Here is an 18437-nt window from a genome sequence, read left to right as displayed (position 1 = left end):
AATGGGAAGGGCCTGGAGTATTGGAGTGTCTCTCTTAATTCAAGACTCCACAGTAGCTTAATGTTTCACAGGCCCTCAATTCTTTCCCACTTTCACAACCACATCCGTGGCTCTCCTTCATCCATTTCATTCTTCTTTAATGCTGATTTGCATCCAATTGTGGCCCAGCTATCCCTCATGCTGTTTCATATACTTTACACGAATGTGCAGAGCTGCTCTTGCATGACCCTTGGTCCCAACAGCAGTTCCTTTTAATATCTCTCTTCATCCAGTTACCCTCTACCTCCTCACCCAGGATAATGCTCCTGGGGCATAAGACTAGCTATTAAAGGAGATGACTTTTCTAGCTTTTCTAGCAAACTGATGTGGGCGGGAGAGCTGCTGTTCCAAGGAAATACTCCCTTCCCCCTACCTAATAGATTGAGATTGCAGGTTCATTGTTCCAGGATGATACACTAGTGTCTAATTTAGTCATTTCCTCCATGCCTGCTACAGGACCACTATGACTTTGGAATGAGAGCTGTGAAGACTGTGATCTCAGCTGCTGGCAACCTAAAGAGAGAGAATCCTACCATGAATGAAGCAAGTACACTCTAGTTTCATCCATAATGGTTCCACACACATTGTTCTATATTCACTGCAGGGGTCACTGCAGTCAGTAAGAATTCCAGGGAGATAGAATTCTAAAAGGCTTACAGAGGTGCAACCTGAGAAAAAGCAAAGAACAAAATAGACATGACTTCTGTAGTGAAGACCCTGGCAAACCAGGCTGAGGATGATGGATGTGACGGACATCTTGCAGAAGGAAGCAGGAAGGGGAGCTGAGTTTGTTTAACTATTGGTCCTTAATTCTTTGCAGGACCTGATCTGCCTTAGGGCCATCCGGGATGTCAATGTACCGAAGTTCCTCCAGGATGACCTCAAGCTGTTCAATGGTATTGTCTCTGACTTGTTTCCCAAGATCAAAGAGGAGCCTATTGAATATGGCATCCTTGAAGATGCAATCCGAAAATCCTGCATCAAAGACAAACTGAAGGATGTTGAGGGTAAGTGGAAAAGCTCTTTAAGGTGAATGACAAAGTGAACTAAAGCGTGCACGCGTGTGTGTGTGTGTGTGCGTGCGCGTACATGCATGTGCTGCTTCCTCTATGGCATGTGAAAATAGCTGCATCAACTTTTTTCCTAATGGTTTACTGCTTGGTACAGCAGAAATATCAGGCCCTGACTTCCCTCTCTTTCACAGAGATCTGAAGCAATGTTTGGAGGACTTGGAGAGTGACATCACAGTTGGTGGTTAAAGCCCAAGTGGCAGCCCTCCCATCCCCTAGATGACTTTTGTGAAGGTAGTTGACTTGCACTGGGAGACCTGCACCTTGGATTTCAATCTCCAGCTATGGTGTCATTTTCAATGTCTCCAAAACTTGTCAGAGACCTCCAGAAAAATGGAATAAGTCAAGACCTGATATTTCCAATGCAAAATAAAAGTCAGAAATTAATACAACCAAAACACATATTTGAGACGATCTTTATACATTATAAAGGATCAGTAAAGGGCTAAAAACAATTGTTTTTTACATTGTTTTGCTGTTTCCCCTTAATACTGCACATGATACCAGGTGCTCCTTTTATTCAGTGCCATGCTACTCAGGGACAGTGCTAAACAGTGAAATGCAGGGATCCAATACAGAATGTGGTGTCATCGGTTGTTGTTATTGGATGCATCATTCTTTAATGAGCCATTGAAATACGATATAGATATTAAGGCAGTGGGTGATTGATAAGGGCTGAATTACTCTAATGCAGTGATACTCAGACTGAGGCTCCCGAGAACCAAGTGGCTCTTTTATGTGTCTCCTGCTGCTCTTTGCAGCACATGATATTAAAACACTGTGTGATTTAATTATTAACCAATCTAAAGCAATCAGGAGGCTTTTGCTATGTTATGAACCAATTGTAGTTGATAAAATAATAATACTTGGTCAAAAGAAAAGGAGTACTTGTGGCACCTTAGAGACTAGCCAATTTATTTGAGCATAAGCTTTCGTGAGCTACAGCTCACTTCATCAGATGCATAAAGTGGAAAATACAGTGAGGAGATTTATATACACACAGACCATGCAAAAATGGATGTTTACCATACACATTGTAAGGAGAGTGATCACTTAAGATGAGCTATTACCAGCAGGAGAGTGGGGTGGGGGGAGAGAAAACCTTTTGAAGTGATAATCAAGGTGGGCCATTTCCAGCACATATCCAGGAGTTAACAAGAACGTCTGAGGAACAGTGTGTGGGGGAGGAATAAACAAGGGGAAATAGTTTTACTTTGTATAATGACTCAACCACTCCCAGTCTCTATTCAGGCCTAAGTTAATTGTATCCAATTTGCAAATTAATTCCAATTCAGCGTTGGAGTCTGTTTTCGAAGTTTTTTTGTTGAAGAATAGTCACTTTTAGATCAGAAATCGAGTGACCAGAGAGCTTGAAGTGTTCTCCGACTGGTTTATGAATGTTATAATTCTTGACATCTGATTTGTGTCCATTTATTCTTTTACGTAGAGACTGTCCAGTTTGACCAATGTACATGGCAGAAGGGCATTGCTGGCACATGATGGAATATATCACATTGGTAGATGTGCAGGTGAACAAGCCTCTGATAGTGTGGCTGATGTGATTAGGCCCTATGATGGTGTCCCCTGAATAGATATGTGGGCACAGTTGGCAACGGGCTTTGTTGCAAGGATAGGTTCCTGGGTTAGTGGTTCTGTTGTGTGATGTGTGGTTGCTGGTGAGTATTTGGTTCAGGTTGGGAGGCTATCACTTCAAAAGGTTTTCTCTCCCCCCAACCCCACTCTCCTGCTGGTAATAGCTCATCTTAAGTGATCACTCTCCTTACAGTGTGTATGGTAAACATCCATTTTTGCATGGTCTGTGTGTATATAAATCTCCTCACTGTATTTTCCACTTTATGCATCCGATGAAGTGAGCTGTAGCTCACGAAAGCTTATGCTCAAATAAATTGGTTAGTCTCTAAGGTGCCACAAGTACTCCTTTTCTTTTTGCGAATACAGATTAACACGGCTGCTACTCTGATACTTGGTCAGTCATTTTGCTGTCAGAATAATATATGTGCATACACATTATGTGTGTATATGTATAGATAGATAAATAGATAAAATAGTAAATGAAACACTGAATTCACACTCTGGTGGCTCTTTTGGGCAATGTTCATTGCTAATTTGGCTCCTGAACCACTGAGGTCTGAGTATCACTGCTCTAATGATTATGGCCAATGACTGTTTGGCCAAAAGAACCAGTGATATGCCATCACTACCTATGGGGCCCCGATCCTACTTAACTTTGTGGCACCGGCTTAACTTTAAGAATAGGACTAGTCTCATTGTCTTCAGTGGGACTGCTTTTTGCTTAAAGTTCAGCACGTAGCAAGTGCTTTGCTGGATTGGAGCCAGAGTCATTACAGGCCAATAAAACCACACTGGCTTATGAGATATGGTCTGCCAGTTGGAGCATGCAGCCCTCGGATTTTCTGCCAAGTGAAACAGATTACAAGATCCACATTCAGAATCTTGTTCCTTCTCAGGTTTTGTGACAAAGTGCATCCAGCTGTATGAAACCACTGTGGTGCGCCACGGCCTCATGCTGGTTGGACCAGCAGGCTCGGGGAAAACAAAGGTAAAGGTGATTGAGATGCTGCATTGGGTACAGTCAGCCATTGCATGTATATGAATAGCTAGATGGGAGTGGAATGGGGAATCATAGAAGAGTGTTAAATCTTGCACAAAACACTAATGCTGTAGCATTTTCAGCCTCTCTGTGCATAGGAGCTATAGGAGTGAGAGGTTTTTGTTCTGACTTGAAATATAGATGAAAATTTGGATTTGTAGCTGTGGTGAAGTATATTAGCAACCTGCTCTTCTGGGCTTTGTGATCAGTCTCTGAGGCTTACTCGCTGTGTCCTAAACTTCAGAGTTCCATGCAGAAGTTTGAGGATGGCTTTGAGGCTGGCCAGCTTCAACTACTATGATGTTGGATCTTCAGATATTTCACCAACCACTAGTATTGGTGATTTAAGTTCTTTCCCTTCTTTTCTGTGATCAGCCTCTTTCTTACAGATCCATTTCCCAGGCTACTTCCAGACACTTGCGCAAAGTCCTTCATTACATTTCCTCCTTCCTCACTATCTTCTAAATCATGTCCCTGTGAGCTTACTTCCCCTCTGATTGCTGTCATAGAAGCCATGTTTAATTCCCTTCCCTTCTGTCTCTGCAGTGTTACAAAGTTCTGGCAGCTGCAATGACCTCTCTGAAAGGTCAGCCTTCGGTCAGTGGTGGGAACTATGAAGCAGTCAATTACTTTGTACTGAATCCGAAATCCATCACTATGGGCCAGCTTTATGGAGAGTTTGACTTGCTAACGCATGAATGGTAAAGGACAAAATCCACCATCCTCCTTCTCATCTGATCTAGAGCTTCTTGTCGTCCGTCTAGGTCTATGAACTCTCTAGGATACAGTACATTAAAGAGCTTTACTTGCTTTAGAGGCACAAGTGAAGAAAGCCTTCTGTGCCATGTAAATCTGGCTTGTGCTGATGGCCTTCTGTAACTAAGGGAAGATAGTCAAAGAGGAGTTGGGTTCCCAACTCTCATTGCCTGCCATTTGGAATTAGGAGCCTATCTTTGCTTGAATATCTCCCCCATACTTATTATTTCAGTAGTTGTCCATCCCCATTATGTAGACCCCTTATTGAGAGACTCTCTGATGGGTCATCTACCCTTCTGGACAGCCCATTTACCACTGGCGAGGTTTCTAAATGTTCCTCTCTGAAGCTGGCTCAGAAAGGCTTGGTGGATTGATGGAGATCCACATGCTATAATGTAAGATCCACTTGCATTATTCTAATGCTTCCTGTCATACCAGCCAGATGCTTTGGAACAAAGTTAAAGAACATATATTCCAGAAAACTATGAAAACCAAAAAAAAACCTCTGAGAAAAGCGAAAGCAAAATGAATTTCTCATACTGTACCCTGAAGCTCACTAGCTCTGGGCTCCAATGAATCTTTATTGAAGGATATTTCTATAGTAAATTCGAGTTAAGCTTGACAGCTTATTTACTATGTGGTTCCTGCCCAAGGGCAGCACATAGACATATCAGTGTGACAAAAAATACAGTCTCCATATAAAACACATTTAGAGACATAAATCCATCTCTTTTAATCAGCTGGGCTTCAGACGAGTCTGTTTTCTTTTGCACTCGGTAACAAGGGCCATGAACATCTGTGGTGCTATATAAATAACAATAATTATTTAATAATGGGAATGCAATTGAGGGTCTGAGCAGCAATTTCACTGTAGACATTCACATACAGATTAAATCCCAGACATCAACATCCATCACTCTCTCCTCCACTATCCCACCCATCACCAGCAGCACCACTGGCACTGTATGGCTGCATTGTTAGTGTCAATGTTGTGCTATGTACATAGAAGCAACAGGAATCAGGGTCTTCACTCACAAAGTGGGGTGGATTCAGCCACATCATTCCTAAAGAGGTTGTGCTAAAAGGCTGTGCAGATTCTAGAGATTTACTGGGGAAGGAGAGAGAGCGAGAGAGAGACATCTTTATCTGCTCACTTTAATAAACTCGTGAGGCACTCAGATACACAGTATATGAACCCAGAGTGAAATCCCGGCTCCAGGGAAATTGGTGGAAATTTTGCCATTGATTTCAACGGGGTCAGAATTTCACTTGGAGATAGATATAGAGAAAGCAACTGTTACAGCTTCTCTTGCCTCTTTCCTCCCATGTTACAGGACGGATGGGATTCTTTCAACACTCATTCGGGTGGGAGCGATCGCCAGTGATACGAATAAGAAATGGTATGTGTTTGATGGGCCAGTCGATGCAGTCTGGATCGAGAATATGAACACCGTGCTAGATGATAATAAGAAGCTGTGTCTTAGCTCTGGAGAAATCATTAAGCTAACAGAGGTGACTAACCTCTCTTCTCTTGCTGTCCTGTTTCTCTGTCCTCTCTAACTGTTCTCTCCTCTGTTCACTCGCTCTAACATGGAACAGAATGGCCTTTGCATTTCCAGTCAACGTTATGTGCAGGACGGATTCCTGCGGAGATTACCATCTGTATAGCTAAGAGACCCCAGTGTGCTTGTTGCAGTACAGACAGAGAACAACAAGGCGGTCTCTGCTCTAAAGAGCTGACAAGCTACATTTGGTTCTTTCTGTTTGACTGCAGTGTATATGCCATGCCTGTGCAGGCAGGCACTGAGCCTCAGATTTTCAAAGGAGAGTTAGGCCAAATGCTACTGACATTCAAGGGGCATTGGGAACTCTAACTTCTTTTGCTTCTTTGACCATCCCAGCTTGAGTCTGAGTCCACTGAGGTGGAAATCCCAGGAAGCCCCAGCATTCGCTTTTCTCCCCTGCGGCATTACCTGCTTCCCTCCCAACACCAGTGGCAGAGAACTGCATTATTAGAACCGACTCCTTTGAGCCAAATAGGTGACCTTATCGCTGAGCCATGCTGACAGATCCTAGGATGCTGTCTTTCCTAAGGCTGAGCCATGCTGACAGATCCTAGGATCCTGTCTTTCCTAAGGCTGAGCCATGCTGACAGATCCTAGGATCCTGTCTTTCCTAAGGCTGAGCTATGCTGACAGATCCTAGGATCCTGTCTTTCCTAAGGCTGAGCTATGCTGACAGATCCTTGTTGTCCATCCACGGTTTTCAGATGATGACCATGATGTTTGAAGTACAGGACCTGGCTGTTGCCTCCCCCGCCACAGTCTCCCGGTGTGGCATGGTTTACCTGGAGCCCAGCCTCTTGGGGCTCAAGCCCTTCACTGAGTGCTGGCTGAGGAAAATTCCAGACATCATGAAGCCTTTCTCAGAGCAGTTAACATCCCTCTTCAGCAGATTTCTAGAGGTGAGCTCTTGTCATGTTCCAGATCTCTTCCAGTCTATCTGACAGACCTGGCTTTAGGATGCCAGTGGCTCAGAACCTGTTGGGTTAGTTTGAGAGTAGTCAGTCCTTCTAAAGAGCTAAGATTTTAGCCGCATCTGAAATTAAATGCCTAAATGATTAAATGCTACCAGTACCCAGAGTGAATCTGCTGGTCTTAATAGCTTGTGTACTCACTAATCCATATAGATGTGACTTCTTCATACTGGTCCGAAGGATTGTGTGGTTTTTTGATAATCAGCACACCAACTTCTTTCCTGCGGTAACTCTGTTTCCTTCTATGGAGTTATTCCATGGAGGGACGTAGCTCTGAATTGTAAAACTGAGCCTTGCTATTTCCATCATTTTGACGGAGAGCAACAGAGTAATGTCAGAAATATCTTAAAAGCTATTTATCAGCAATGACGGCAAAAAGAGCAGGACTGTTACTGTATTATAATCTATTCAGTATTAAACGGAAAGGGTTTACTCAGACTCTTTTCTCGGCCTCCATTCTCTGGCTGAAGCGATCGGTATTTGGGGCACAGCTTGAAATAGCAGAATTTTCAGCTGTGACCTCCCTGATAAATGGAACATGCAGTGAGAAAAGGGGAAACTGAGCCCTAGGAGGTAAATAAACTCTTGAAAGGAAGATTGCCCAGGAGCTGAGCTGTGTCTGCCTGATACTTGCAGGAGTCCATCAGCTTTGTCCGGGGATCAGTGAAAGAGATAATTGCCTCAACAAACAGTAACCTGACGATGAGCCTTCTCAAACTACTGGAGTGCTTCTTTGAACCTTTCATTCCCATTGAGGTAGGAATTTTTGTATAATCTGTTTGTTGCTCTTGCTGGTCATAGCACTAGAGGGTTAAACTGCAGAGTGCAGGAGGAACACCAGAGCTACCAACTGGTGCACATTACAGGATGGAAGTTACAGGGAAACAATGTGTTCTGTGCATAGTGCTGGAGGGAGCTTGGTCAGTTACTCTGAAGCTCATCTACATATAGCATTGCCCTGACTCATGCTGAATGCATGGTTATATTGAGGATTATGTGCAATACACCAGGGAAGGATGACTCTAGCTCTGTACACAATAGAGGATTATACTATAAAGCAAGAGGATAATCTGCTAACTACAACAGTAGCTCCACAATTATAGTGCTGGATGAAATAGGTTGCACATTTATATTTAGGAATACACCTGGGATGGTAGTTTCTTTGTATTGATATTGAAGGAGACAGGAAATTCTAGCATTAAAATCCACAGGCCAAATTCTGCTCTCAGTGACAGATTTACACGAATGTAACTGAGAGCAGAATTTGGCTCACAGTCTGTAATTAATGGACTCATCTAAGAATCATTCAGAAAAGCAGTAAATAAACTAAATGGAGGTGTCAAGATTTTCAGTGAGGTGTCCATATTTAATCCCCAGTCCAACTGAACTGCGTGTGTGAGCATTAAATTTACTCTGCTTATTGGATGATCAGGGAATTAGGAAGCTTCCCCGTGAGAAGACTGACCGACTTGGGGAACTGATTGAACCCTGGTTTATGTTCTCCTTGATCTGGAGTGTGGGTGCAACTGGAGATGCCCAAAGCCGTGTGGTCTTCAGCTTGTGGTTGAGAGAGAAGATGGCAAGTGAACAGGTAAGTGGATGTTATTAGGTAATATTAGCTCATGATGGTAGCACCTGGTAACACGGGTAACAGAGCTCCCTGAATCTCCAGAAGATTTGTGCAAGGGTTCCTCCTGGGGATCATCAGAACATCTTCATCAAAACCTCTAGAAAAGAGGACAGAGATAAGCCATATGGACTGGACAGAATTTCATTGCTGAAAAGCAATGTTCTCCACATTAGCCTGGTTCCTGTTGGTCAATTGATCTGGAGCAGAGCCAAGTGTGACATTCATGCTCTGCTTTATTTCCCACAGATCCAGTTACTTTTCCCAGAGGAGGGGCTGGTTTATGATTATAAACTGGATGATGCTGGGCTCAGCAATCCTGAGGAAGATGTAGATGAAGATGTTGTCAAGGAGGTAAAGACTCTACCCATCTCGAACTTGTGTATTAAAAGCCGAGCAATTCATCAAACTAAAGAATAGAAGGGAGGAACCAGCAGCTAAGGCTAAGGTACTGCACACGCAGTAAAATCTATTCACCAAGATCGAGCAGGAGCCTTGCCATACTGGGTGGAGATGTCTAAGGGTATGTCTATACTACCCACCGAATCGGCGGGCAGCAATCGATCCAGCGGGGGTTGATTTATTATGTCTAGTCTAGATGCGATAAATCAAGCCCCGAGTGCTCTTCTGTCGACTCCTGTACTCCACCGCCGTGAGAGGCGCAGGCAGAGTTGACAGGGGAGCAACTTCAGCTACATTATTCACATAGCTGAAGTTGCATAACTTAGATTGATTCCCCCCTCCCCACCCCCGCAGTGTAAACCAGGCCTAAGGAGAAACTGAACATTGTGCTTTAAAACAGGTTTCTTACCCTTGTGATTGTGAAGCAGATCTTCCAAATGCAAGTCTGCAGACAGTTCCAGTACCTCTGCCATTGCTCAGGGCTTTCCCCTGGTTGGGAAATGTCCAAAGTCTGGTCAATTTCACTGCTGTTATTCAGAAGGCTGGAAGGGAAAGAGGGAAAGAGAGGTAAAAATGAGAAAATTCATGTCAATTTCATGGTGCTGGTGCTTGGGATAGCCATGAGCAAACTGAGTATAAGTCCTCAGTGTGATGCAGCTGTAAAAAAGGCTAATATTATTTTGGGGTTTGTTAACAGGAGTGTTGTATGTAAGACACAGGAGGTAACTGTCCTGCTCTAATCGGCACTGCTGAGGCCCCAGCTGAAGTACTATGTCCAATTCTGGGCACTGCAGTCTAGAAAGGATGTGGACAAATTGGAGAGAGTCCAGAGGAGAGCAACAAAAGGTTTAGAAAACCGAACCTATGAGGAAAGGTTAAAAAAACTGGGCATGTTTAGTCTTGAAAAAGAAGACTGAGACCTGATATTAGTCTTCCATTATGTTGAGGATGGTGATCAATTTTTCCTCCATGTCCACTGAAGGTAGGACAAGAAGTAATGGACTTAATTCGCAACAAGGGGAGTTAGGTTAGCTATTTGGAAAAACTTTCGAACTATAAGGGTAGGTAGGCTCTGGAATAGGCTTCCAAAGGGAGGTCATGGAGTCTCCATGATTGGAAGCTTTTAAAAACAAGTTGGACAAACACCTGTCTGGGATGGTCAAGGTTGACTTAGTTCTGCCACAGTGCAGGGGGCTGGACTTGATGACTTCTTGAGGTCCCTTCCAGCCCTGCATTTCTCTGGTTCTCTGAGCAGTGGCAGAGGCAGCATTGGAGCTATTTGCACCTCAGAAATGGAATCTGGAAGAGGATTCTCTGAGCCTCAGTGGTGGACCCATTCCCTAATCTTTGGACTGGCCTTGAGCTAGCAGGTTTTGGCCTCTGACTTTTTTTAAGTGGGATGGTAATTCATTCATTCATTCATTCACACATACAGCCTCCCTGCCCCATACGTTTCAGGTGAACACAGGAATGGAGACTGCAACAAACATAAAGAAAGGTTTCCAAAGAAACAGTCTTCCTCTTTTTCAGTCAGATCTATTTCCCCCTTATGGTTTAGTTCTCTGTCTAATGGTACTGTCTGTTCTTGCAGCTATCTCAAATGTTCTGTCAACATTTGAACCAAGTGTTCGGAAAGAATTAAAGAGCGAGTTACTTTGGGGGCAACAATCGCTAACCCTCAGGCTGCCCTTAGTCCATAGTAAAAGTGTCAGCTGCTTTGGGGGACAATAATATATAGGGAGGTTTTGTAGAGAGGAGAGCAAGGGACTGGGAATCAGGACACCTAAAAAATCCATTCCTAATCTATGCAAAGAGCTTTGAAGAGGAAAAGCACAGTATAAGTGCTGACTCTTATTATCACCATTTTATAGGCAGTTGCTTCTTCCAGTAACAACTCTGTCTTTCAGGTGGGCTGGGTGAATTGGATAGATTCCGCTGCACAGTTCACCATAGTCCCTGACACAAGCTTCTGTGACATTATAATCCCCACAATGAATACTGTCCAGATGGCCCATCTGCTGGAAATGCTGCTCACCAATCGAAAACCAGTACGTGTCTTGACCTTGCCTCTGCTTTTGGATTTAACCTTTGTCTCTTTGGCTGTGGTCCCATTTTCTATATGGTGATAGGTGCCTTAGAAATACCTAATATAGTTAGATTCTCCCCCTGCTGCAGACATTCATTCCTGTAGTTGGAAGTGGTACCTGGCTTACAAGCATCATTATTCCTTTCCCTCAGCAACTGAGCGGGTGCCAACTTTACATAGATAGACCGAGGCAGTGCAGATGCTGGGTTCAGCCTCACTTGCTCCAACAGGTCGACCAATCACCACCAAGATTTCCCTGCTCTCCAGGGCTCCCTCCCCTACTTTTCCAGTTTGGTTCTTTTCATTGTGAGAGAGATTTGTTATCCTGATCTGCCTCCCTAACTAAGAGAGTAAACTTTTTGTCCTTGACTGGTTTTGGTAGGAGTCTGTGTCGTCCCAGCTGAGACAGTGAAAGCAAACCAGTTGGCAAATGATTATTCCATCTGCCCGGGTTTACACTGCAATGATGATTGCATTTCCTTTTTCTCACTGCAGGTTCTCTGTGTTGGTCCGACTGGCACTGGGAAGACTCTCACTATTTCAGACAAGCTTTTGAAGAACTTGCCTCTAGAATACATCACTCACTTCCTAACATTTTCTGCTCGCACCTCAGCCAACCAAACCCAGGACCTCATTGACAGCAAACTGGATAAAAGGCAAAACTCTTATGCTAGCGAAGGCAGCACTCCTGTCGTTGATATACCTCTCTGTTAATACCTTTGCCCTTCAGTTTCATCCTGAGCACTGAAAGGACACAGTCCAAATGTAACTGTGGCGGAGGGAAATAAAAGGCACTCCAATCCTAACTCTGGATCAGGGAGGGCTAGAAACATTGGATGCAATGGCCAATAAAAGGCAGTCAGTGGTGTGAGTCTGTTGATGTTGCATCGTTCCTTGTTATCCCTTGAATGCTACACAATTTGGCCTAACTTGCAGCGATCATTCCTGAAATCCGGATACTGGATCTTCAAGGAAACTGGTGAGGGGAGGAAACGTTAGCCATTGCATGCCAAGAATCATCCAGCATGGGCTAGCAGCATTAATTCTTAACCCCAAAGAGACTTGCTTTACCCTTCACCATTCACAATCTGGTTTGATGCATCCAGTGATCGATTGTGTGAAGCCCATATAAGATATTCTCTCTGATTCACTTCAAGTTCTCCTGACTGAAAATATAACATTTAGGGGTATATTTTGCTACTTGAGACATGCAGGTGACTCTCATCATCATTAATGGGTCACGCATGCATTCCATCAAGGGGGGCAAATAGACTGATGGGACCAAATTCTGGTCGATCTTACACCACTGCAACTGTACGGGCTTCATTGGGGTTGCACAGGTGTAACTTGAGACAGACTTCTGAAGTAACCAGAGGACTTCATCTGAACACTGTGTTGTGCCTTTTCGGGAGATGGAGGGGGGGTGGAATGCAGATCCAGAGAAGGGGGGTGACTCCACAGACAGCTTATTCAGTGGGTCCTTTGGACTGGGTTATGTCAGGAGTGCTTTGGTGATGGAAGCGTTGGGCTGTGCTCCCTTCAGCCATCTCCATTCTCACATACTTTCTCCATCCTTGCAGGAGAAAGGGGGTATTCGGTCCTCCTCTTGGCAAGTACTTCATATTTTTCATTGATGACCTAAATATGCCAGCACTGGAGACCTATGGCGCTCAGCCCCCAATTGAGCTGCTTCGGCAGTGGATGGACCACCGGGGCTGGTACGACAGGAAACAGATTGGTATGATCCAGGTTCTTTGCCTAACACTATTTACATTCTCTAGGGTTGGCATGCTGGCTAACTAGGCTAATGCAGAGGTACCCAGCCTCCAGTGTTTATACATAGCTAGCGAGTGAGACTAGGATTCATAGAAAACATTTCTGGTTTAGGCTTGGCATGCAGCTATGCCATTACTCTCCTCTGGACTATTTCCCAGGTACATTTAAGAGCCTGGTGGATATTAATTTCATCGGTGCCATGGGGCCCCCAGGTGGAGGAAGGAATGCCATCACGCCACGTCTCACTCGCCATTTCAACTATCTTTCCTTTACGGAGATGGAGGACAGCAGCAAGAAGACAATCTTCTCCACCATTCTTGGCAGCTGGATGGGTAAGTTCTGAGGACACAAGGCTTTTCCTCTTCACTTCACAAGTCTCTGCCCATCTACATCCCCAGTTGGTTAAGAATTAAGCTAATGAGGGGATAAAGAAATGCTGGAATCTGGAATGGATAGTGTTTCTGAGAAACTATCATTTGACTCTGAGCAATGGGGGAGCACTTCAGTCACAGGGCCAAATTCTCTGCTTGGGTAAATTGGCACATTTTCATCATGTTCGGTGGAGATGTGCCAATTTACAACCATAGCGAATCTGGTCCTGAAAATTGTACGTAAAATCTGACATAGCCTAGTCCTCTTAAAAAGGATTTGCTCTGTGGTGGACAGAGTGCTGTGGATATTATTTATCTCTGCCAATAGAAAACAATCTTTGTTTTTCTTCCTTGATTTTCTAGCTGGACTCCTTGGAGAAAGAAGTTTCAGAGATCCAGTCCGTAAGTAAGAGTGACAGAACACAAACCATACATTGTGAACAGGACAGGGCTCACAGAGTGCTCAGAAGGATTCTAAAACTGTGAGTGACCTGTATCCTGCAGTAGACTGTGACATTTGCCCAGATGACTGGGCAAGATGTGTTGCATGATCTCTGCTGGCTTCAGACTTTGTGGAAGAAGCAAGGGTTTCTTTTATTCTCCAGCAGCTGTAGTCTATGAACAGCTGAGCAGTGAGTATTGGAGTCTGCAAAGGTGCTGTAGCCACCCAGAGAAATGATTTTCAGAATAAAACAGGTCTCTTAGAATTGATTTCATTTTGTGTCATAGACTCATCATCATTTGTCAGTTTCTGGTTGATTTTTATTCCCATCCATGGGCCTGAGCTGGGTGGTTTGGGACCAAGGTGTGAATTTGAGGTCACATCCACAGAGCTGAGCATCTGAGTGTAAACACTGGAAAGGAATAGAACATCAAGCTGTAACCAAGGGTCAAAGCAGAGATTTCCGGGCACCCATGCAGAGATTCTAAGCAACGACAGGATATGTTGGCTCCTAGGTATGAACTTGGGACTGTAGCAAGGTCTGTGGGTTTGGGTCAAAGGTACAAGCAGTGAATTTGGCCATGTGGGTGGGATCTCAGTGGGCATCGTAAAAAGTGGGCATGATTATAGGGTGTGACGGGTGTTACAAAGGTATTTTTTTAATAAGAAATTGGATTAGGATAAAAAATTTTTTGGTAACTGGCATGCTTTTAATCCTGCCATTCACCACCATCAAGGAAAATCTTTCCTTGAGGACCCCAAGCTAATTGAGTTTGATGTATGACAAATGTATCCCAGAAACCCAAGATGACATAGTGCTCGTTAGGCTCCCCCCCCCCCCATTCCCTTATTAGTGACATCCTCCACTGCTTCCTACTCTCTTTTCTTTAATCTGTCCCCACACATAAGATACTTTTTTGTACATGTTCAGTCTCTACTGATGCTTCTGAGCTTGATCCTTGTACTGCAGCTGCTGCTTAGCAGCTCAAGGTTGCCCCCTTGGTAGGACAGGATTGATACTTCATTACTGAGCTCACATGTGTGGACTAGTTGGACAAAGTCTGGCTATGACTGGTGGAGAGTCTCCCCTTGAGCATTGATCAACACTGTGCCCGTTGGCTGCAGATTCAACAAGAATGGCAAGCTGAGGAGATGGCCAGGTCCTCAGGCAAGGTCCACAATGAGTGTTACTGAACAATAGCAATGGTGGCATCAGTGTCAGTCTGCCTGTCTATTGTGCTTGAATTCTGTCAGTCCTTCACACCCCAAAAATGCCGCTGCCTTCTGTTCCTGCAGCGGGAGCCCCCAGAGTCGAGCACTTGAATGAGCCCCTTGTCGATGCCACCATTCGTGTGTATTCAACCATCACGTCCCAACTGTTGCCTACCCCAGCAAAGTCGCACTATACCTTTAATCTGAGGGACCTCTCCAAAGTTTTCCAGGGGATGCTCATGGCTGAAGCCTGCAAAATCGAGGTGAGTCCTCCCACCATTTTATCTCCCATCATTCTGTACTGCCTGGGGAATTTCAGATCTCACTGTACGCAGGTCAAGGTTCAAAATAGACATAGAAAAGGCAAGAAGCTGCCCGAGGCCTTGCATTATTAGCAGGGGCTTGTTGCACTTCCCAGGTTATTCAGACTTGTGCATTTTGACACTACCCAGCGTGTAATAAATGCACAGAAATACCCGATTTGTTGTGTCTTTTTGCACAATTATAAATATGAAATCACCTGTAACCTGGAATGGATGCTGCTGGAGGAGTTCCAACACCCAGGATGCTGTCTTGGGTCAGTTTCCCTGGGGGTGGGGGGAAGACAGTTTACCTAGGGATGTGGTGGGTTCTCTACCACTTGGAGTCTTTAAATCAAGAGTGGATGTCCTTCTAAAGAATATGCTGTAGCAAGATATGGATTTATTACAGGAATTGCTGGCAGAAGTTCTTTGGCCTGTATTCTGCAAGGCAGGTTAGATTATCATAAAGGGTCTTTCTCTCAGACCTTGTGAAAATAGTAATGAAGGAAGAATTAAAATCTAATACGAGATGATGGATTGAACTCTAACAATGTGGATTTTAAAGTTACCCCGGCATGGGAAAGAATAGCACAGATATTTATTGCAGTGTTAATTAACCCCTCTGTAGAGCACCTGCTTTAGCATGGAATGCTGCTCAGAAAGGGGCTTAGTGGCGTCCTTCCAAATTCTTCCTTTTCTAACTGAGAGTTAGAAAATGACCACATGTTCTGGAGGTAACCTAGCAATCCTGCAGGAGGGACTCGTAGCCTAATGGACATATCTCACTGAGATTCTCTTCCAGGACAAACTGCACCTGCTCAGGCTCTGGTATCATGAGAGTTGCCGCGTGTTCCGTGACCGCCTGGTTAATGATGAGGACCGCATCTGGTTTGATGATCTGATGAAAAGCATGATGGCAGAGTGGGACACCACCTTTGAGGAGGTTATCCCCTACCAGCCAGTTCTCTTTGGGGATTTCATGATGCCTGGTGCTGATGTCAAAATATATGAACTAATTGATGACCAGGAAAAGGTAGGATGCTTTTGATTTCTCCCTATTTTTATGATTTTCTTTTACTTGTATTCAGTCCTATTCAACACTAAGAAGGCATAGCTGATACAAACTATGGATCTTCTCTAGCTGAGTGTTTGGAATGTGTCACCTACCCAGTGTTAACATTGCCAGGCTGTGCTGAGGGGGTTAGGATATGATCCCATACCCAGTGCCAACTATGTAAGGCTCTACCAGGTCAGGCTAGGCTCTAAATGTATGATGGACACAATATGAGGACCTGAATGGAATTGAACTAGGAAGTGATGTCTTTCCAAATTCCCCTACTTCTTCTGGTGTTTGGGCAGGTAATAATGATCCTGCAAAGAGCAGTAGGCAACCTTCTGTGCCAACCCTCCTAACCTGAGTGCTACACTCAGAACTAGACTAGGAGGAATACCAGCTTTATGTTCAATAGGACAATGCTAGCCAGTAAGATCTTTACAATTGACCTTTACAAGTAACTATCATTACTGCAGGATTCCCTACTGGGGGGAGAGTAGTACTACTGTGGTAATGTTAATAAGCAAAAGGTAAAATTATAAAGATTTTAATTATGAGCAATATAGTTTGCACTTGCTACCAGAAACAAATAATAATATCATCACCTCTCATCTCATGATTGCTAAATGAAGTACATTCATTCATTAATTCATCCTCACAACATCCTCTCTGGTAGGTAAATGTACCCATGCCCATTTTATGGATGGACAAAACACACAGTGAGATTAAGCATTTAGACTTCTAATTTCCACAAAAGCATTTAGACTTCTAATTTCCATTGTTTTCAATCCGGGCCCAAGAGATTAAGTTACTTGCCCAAGTTCCCACTGTGAATTGATGGCAGAACTGAGAGTAGAACCCATAAAATATTAACCCCTGGTCCATTGCATTAACCTCTGGGCAACACTGTTGAAGAAGACCCTGATGGAATTGGCACAAGATACTGTTTAAATAATCATGTGGCTGAGACATTTTGGCTAGGGAGGTTAAACTCAATGTAGTATTTCCCCTTTTCTGAAGGGGTGGATTCAGGTGAGTCTTTTTCTGGTTCATTTCTCTCTTTCCATCTTGAGTCCAGAGAATGAGACCCACGTGGCCACTAATAGACCACTCCGTGGCCTAGTCAGCAGGAGATGATCAGATGTAGTGCTGGTAGCCCCTTCTTGGAGTGAGCACCACATCAGGTGTACGTTATTTCTACCTACATGTGGTTCTCAAGGATGATTTCTGCCATGAGAGGCTGGTCTTTCCCTTGGATTGCCTCTGGGAAGCTGCTGCACTTGCCATGTTCCTGTTCTTATCTGTCTCTGTTTGCCTGCAGCTTATGCGTGTGATAGAGGAGTACATGGACGAGTACAATCAGATCAACACCACCAAGATGAAGCTGGTGCTCTTTATGGATGCTATGCAGCACATCTGCCGGATCAGCCGGATCCTGCGTCAGGCACTGGGGAATGCTCTCCTCTTGGGTGTTGGAGGAAGCGGAAGGGAGTCTCTCACCAGGCTGGCATCTCACATGTAAGAAAAAAGACTTCTGTATGGCCAGCACCGAGCAGATGTGCCAGGGCTGCCTTTCTATGAATCTCATACGAATGCATCCGATGAAGTGAGCTGTAGCTCACGAAAGCTTATGCTCAAATAAATTTGTTAGTCTTTAAGGTGCCACAAGTCCTCCTTTTCTTTTTACAGTCTGTTAATTAATACCATAGCCGCTATGGTAGTGCTAGCTCTCAACACCTCCCATTCTGTCCCATGAGAAAACACCCAAGACTAATCCAGCCCAGACCAGCGGCCTAGTGGTGTGCTCTACACAACAGTATGAGATACACACACTGGTCTCTCTCCCATGCCAGCAGGAGCTCTGGACAGCAGGAAAGCAATGGCATGAGTTACAAAGTAGTAACCCCTTAGTAAGGCATGGTATTGGCAGGGTGTGAAAACAATGCCAAGCCATCCTCCAGAGCCAGGGGCTGGGAGGTATGTATCTTGATAGCAGAGAGGTGTAAACTTGGGGGGGAAAGGGTCCTGGGGACTGATGAATATAGAGAACAGCTCTATAAAAATACACACGGCGTTTCTAAGGAGAATGGACTAATCCTTTTGCGGGCTAAATGCAGATTTTATTCCAACCC

General features: G+C 44.3%; 1 protein-coding gene across 2 annotated transcripts in view; it reads left to right on the top strand.

The window, feature by feature from the left end:
• The window catches only part of DNAH1 (dynein axonemal heavy chain 1), a 141332-nt gene that overhangs the window by 67208 nt on the left and 55687 nt on the right, over window positions 1-18437 (top strand). For both annotated transcript variants that reach the window (XM_073352527.1, XM_073352533.1), the window contains 17 exons: window positions 496-582; window positions 860-1046; window positions 3599-3690; window positions 4288-4442; window positions 5832-6009; window positions 6767-6961; window positions 7670-7789; window positions 8466-8624; window positions 8910-9014; window positions 10970-11110; window positions 11644-11804; window positions 12729-12886; window positions 13083-13256; window positions 13659-13697; window positions 15034-15212; window positions 16054-16284; window positions 17627-17823. In XM_073352527.1, coding sequence (XP_073208628.1) covers window positions 496-582; window positions 860-1046; window positions 3599-3690; window positions 4288-4442; window positions 5832-6009; window positions 6767-6961; window positions 7670-7789; window positions 8466-8624; window positions 8910-9014; window positions 10970-11110; window positions 11644-11804; window positions 12729-12886; window positions 13083-13256; window positions 13659-13697; window positions 15034-15212; window positions 16054-16284; window positions 17627-17823 — 2558 coding nt within the window. The remainder of the gene's footprint in view (window positions 1-495; window positions 583-859; window positions 1047-3598; window positions 3691-4287; window positions 4443-5831; window positions 6010-6766; window positions 6962-7669; window positions 7790-8465; window positions 8625-8909; window positions 9015-10969; window positions 11111-11643; window positions 11805-12728; window positions 12887-13082; window positions 13257-13658; window positions 13698-15033; window positions 15213-16053; window positions 16285-17626; window positions 17824-18437) is intronic.

Source organism: Lepidochelys kempii, chromosome 7 (assembly GCF_965140285.1).
Source record: "Lepidochelys kempii isolate rLepKem1 chromosome 7, rLepKem1.hap1, whole genome shotgun sequence".
NCBI classification, from domain to species: Eukaryota; Metazoa; Chordata; order Testudines; family Cheloniidae; genus Lepidochelys; species Lepidochelys kempii.
The sequence above is the reverse complement of the archived record's forward strand: the minus strand, read 5'-3'. Positions and strand labels throughout refer to the sequence as shown.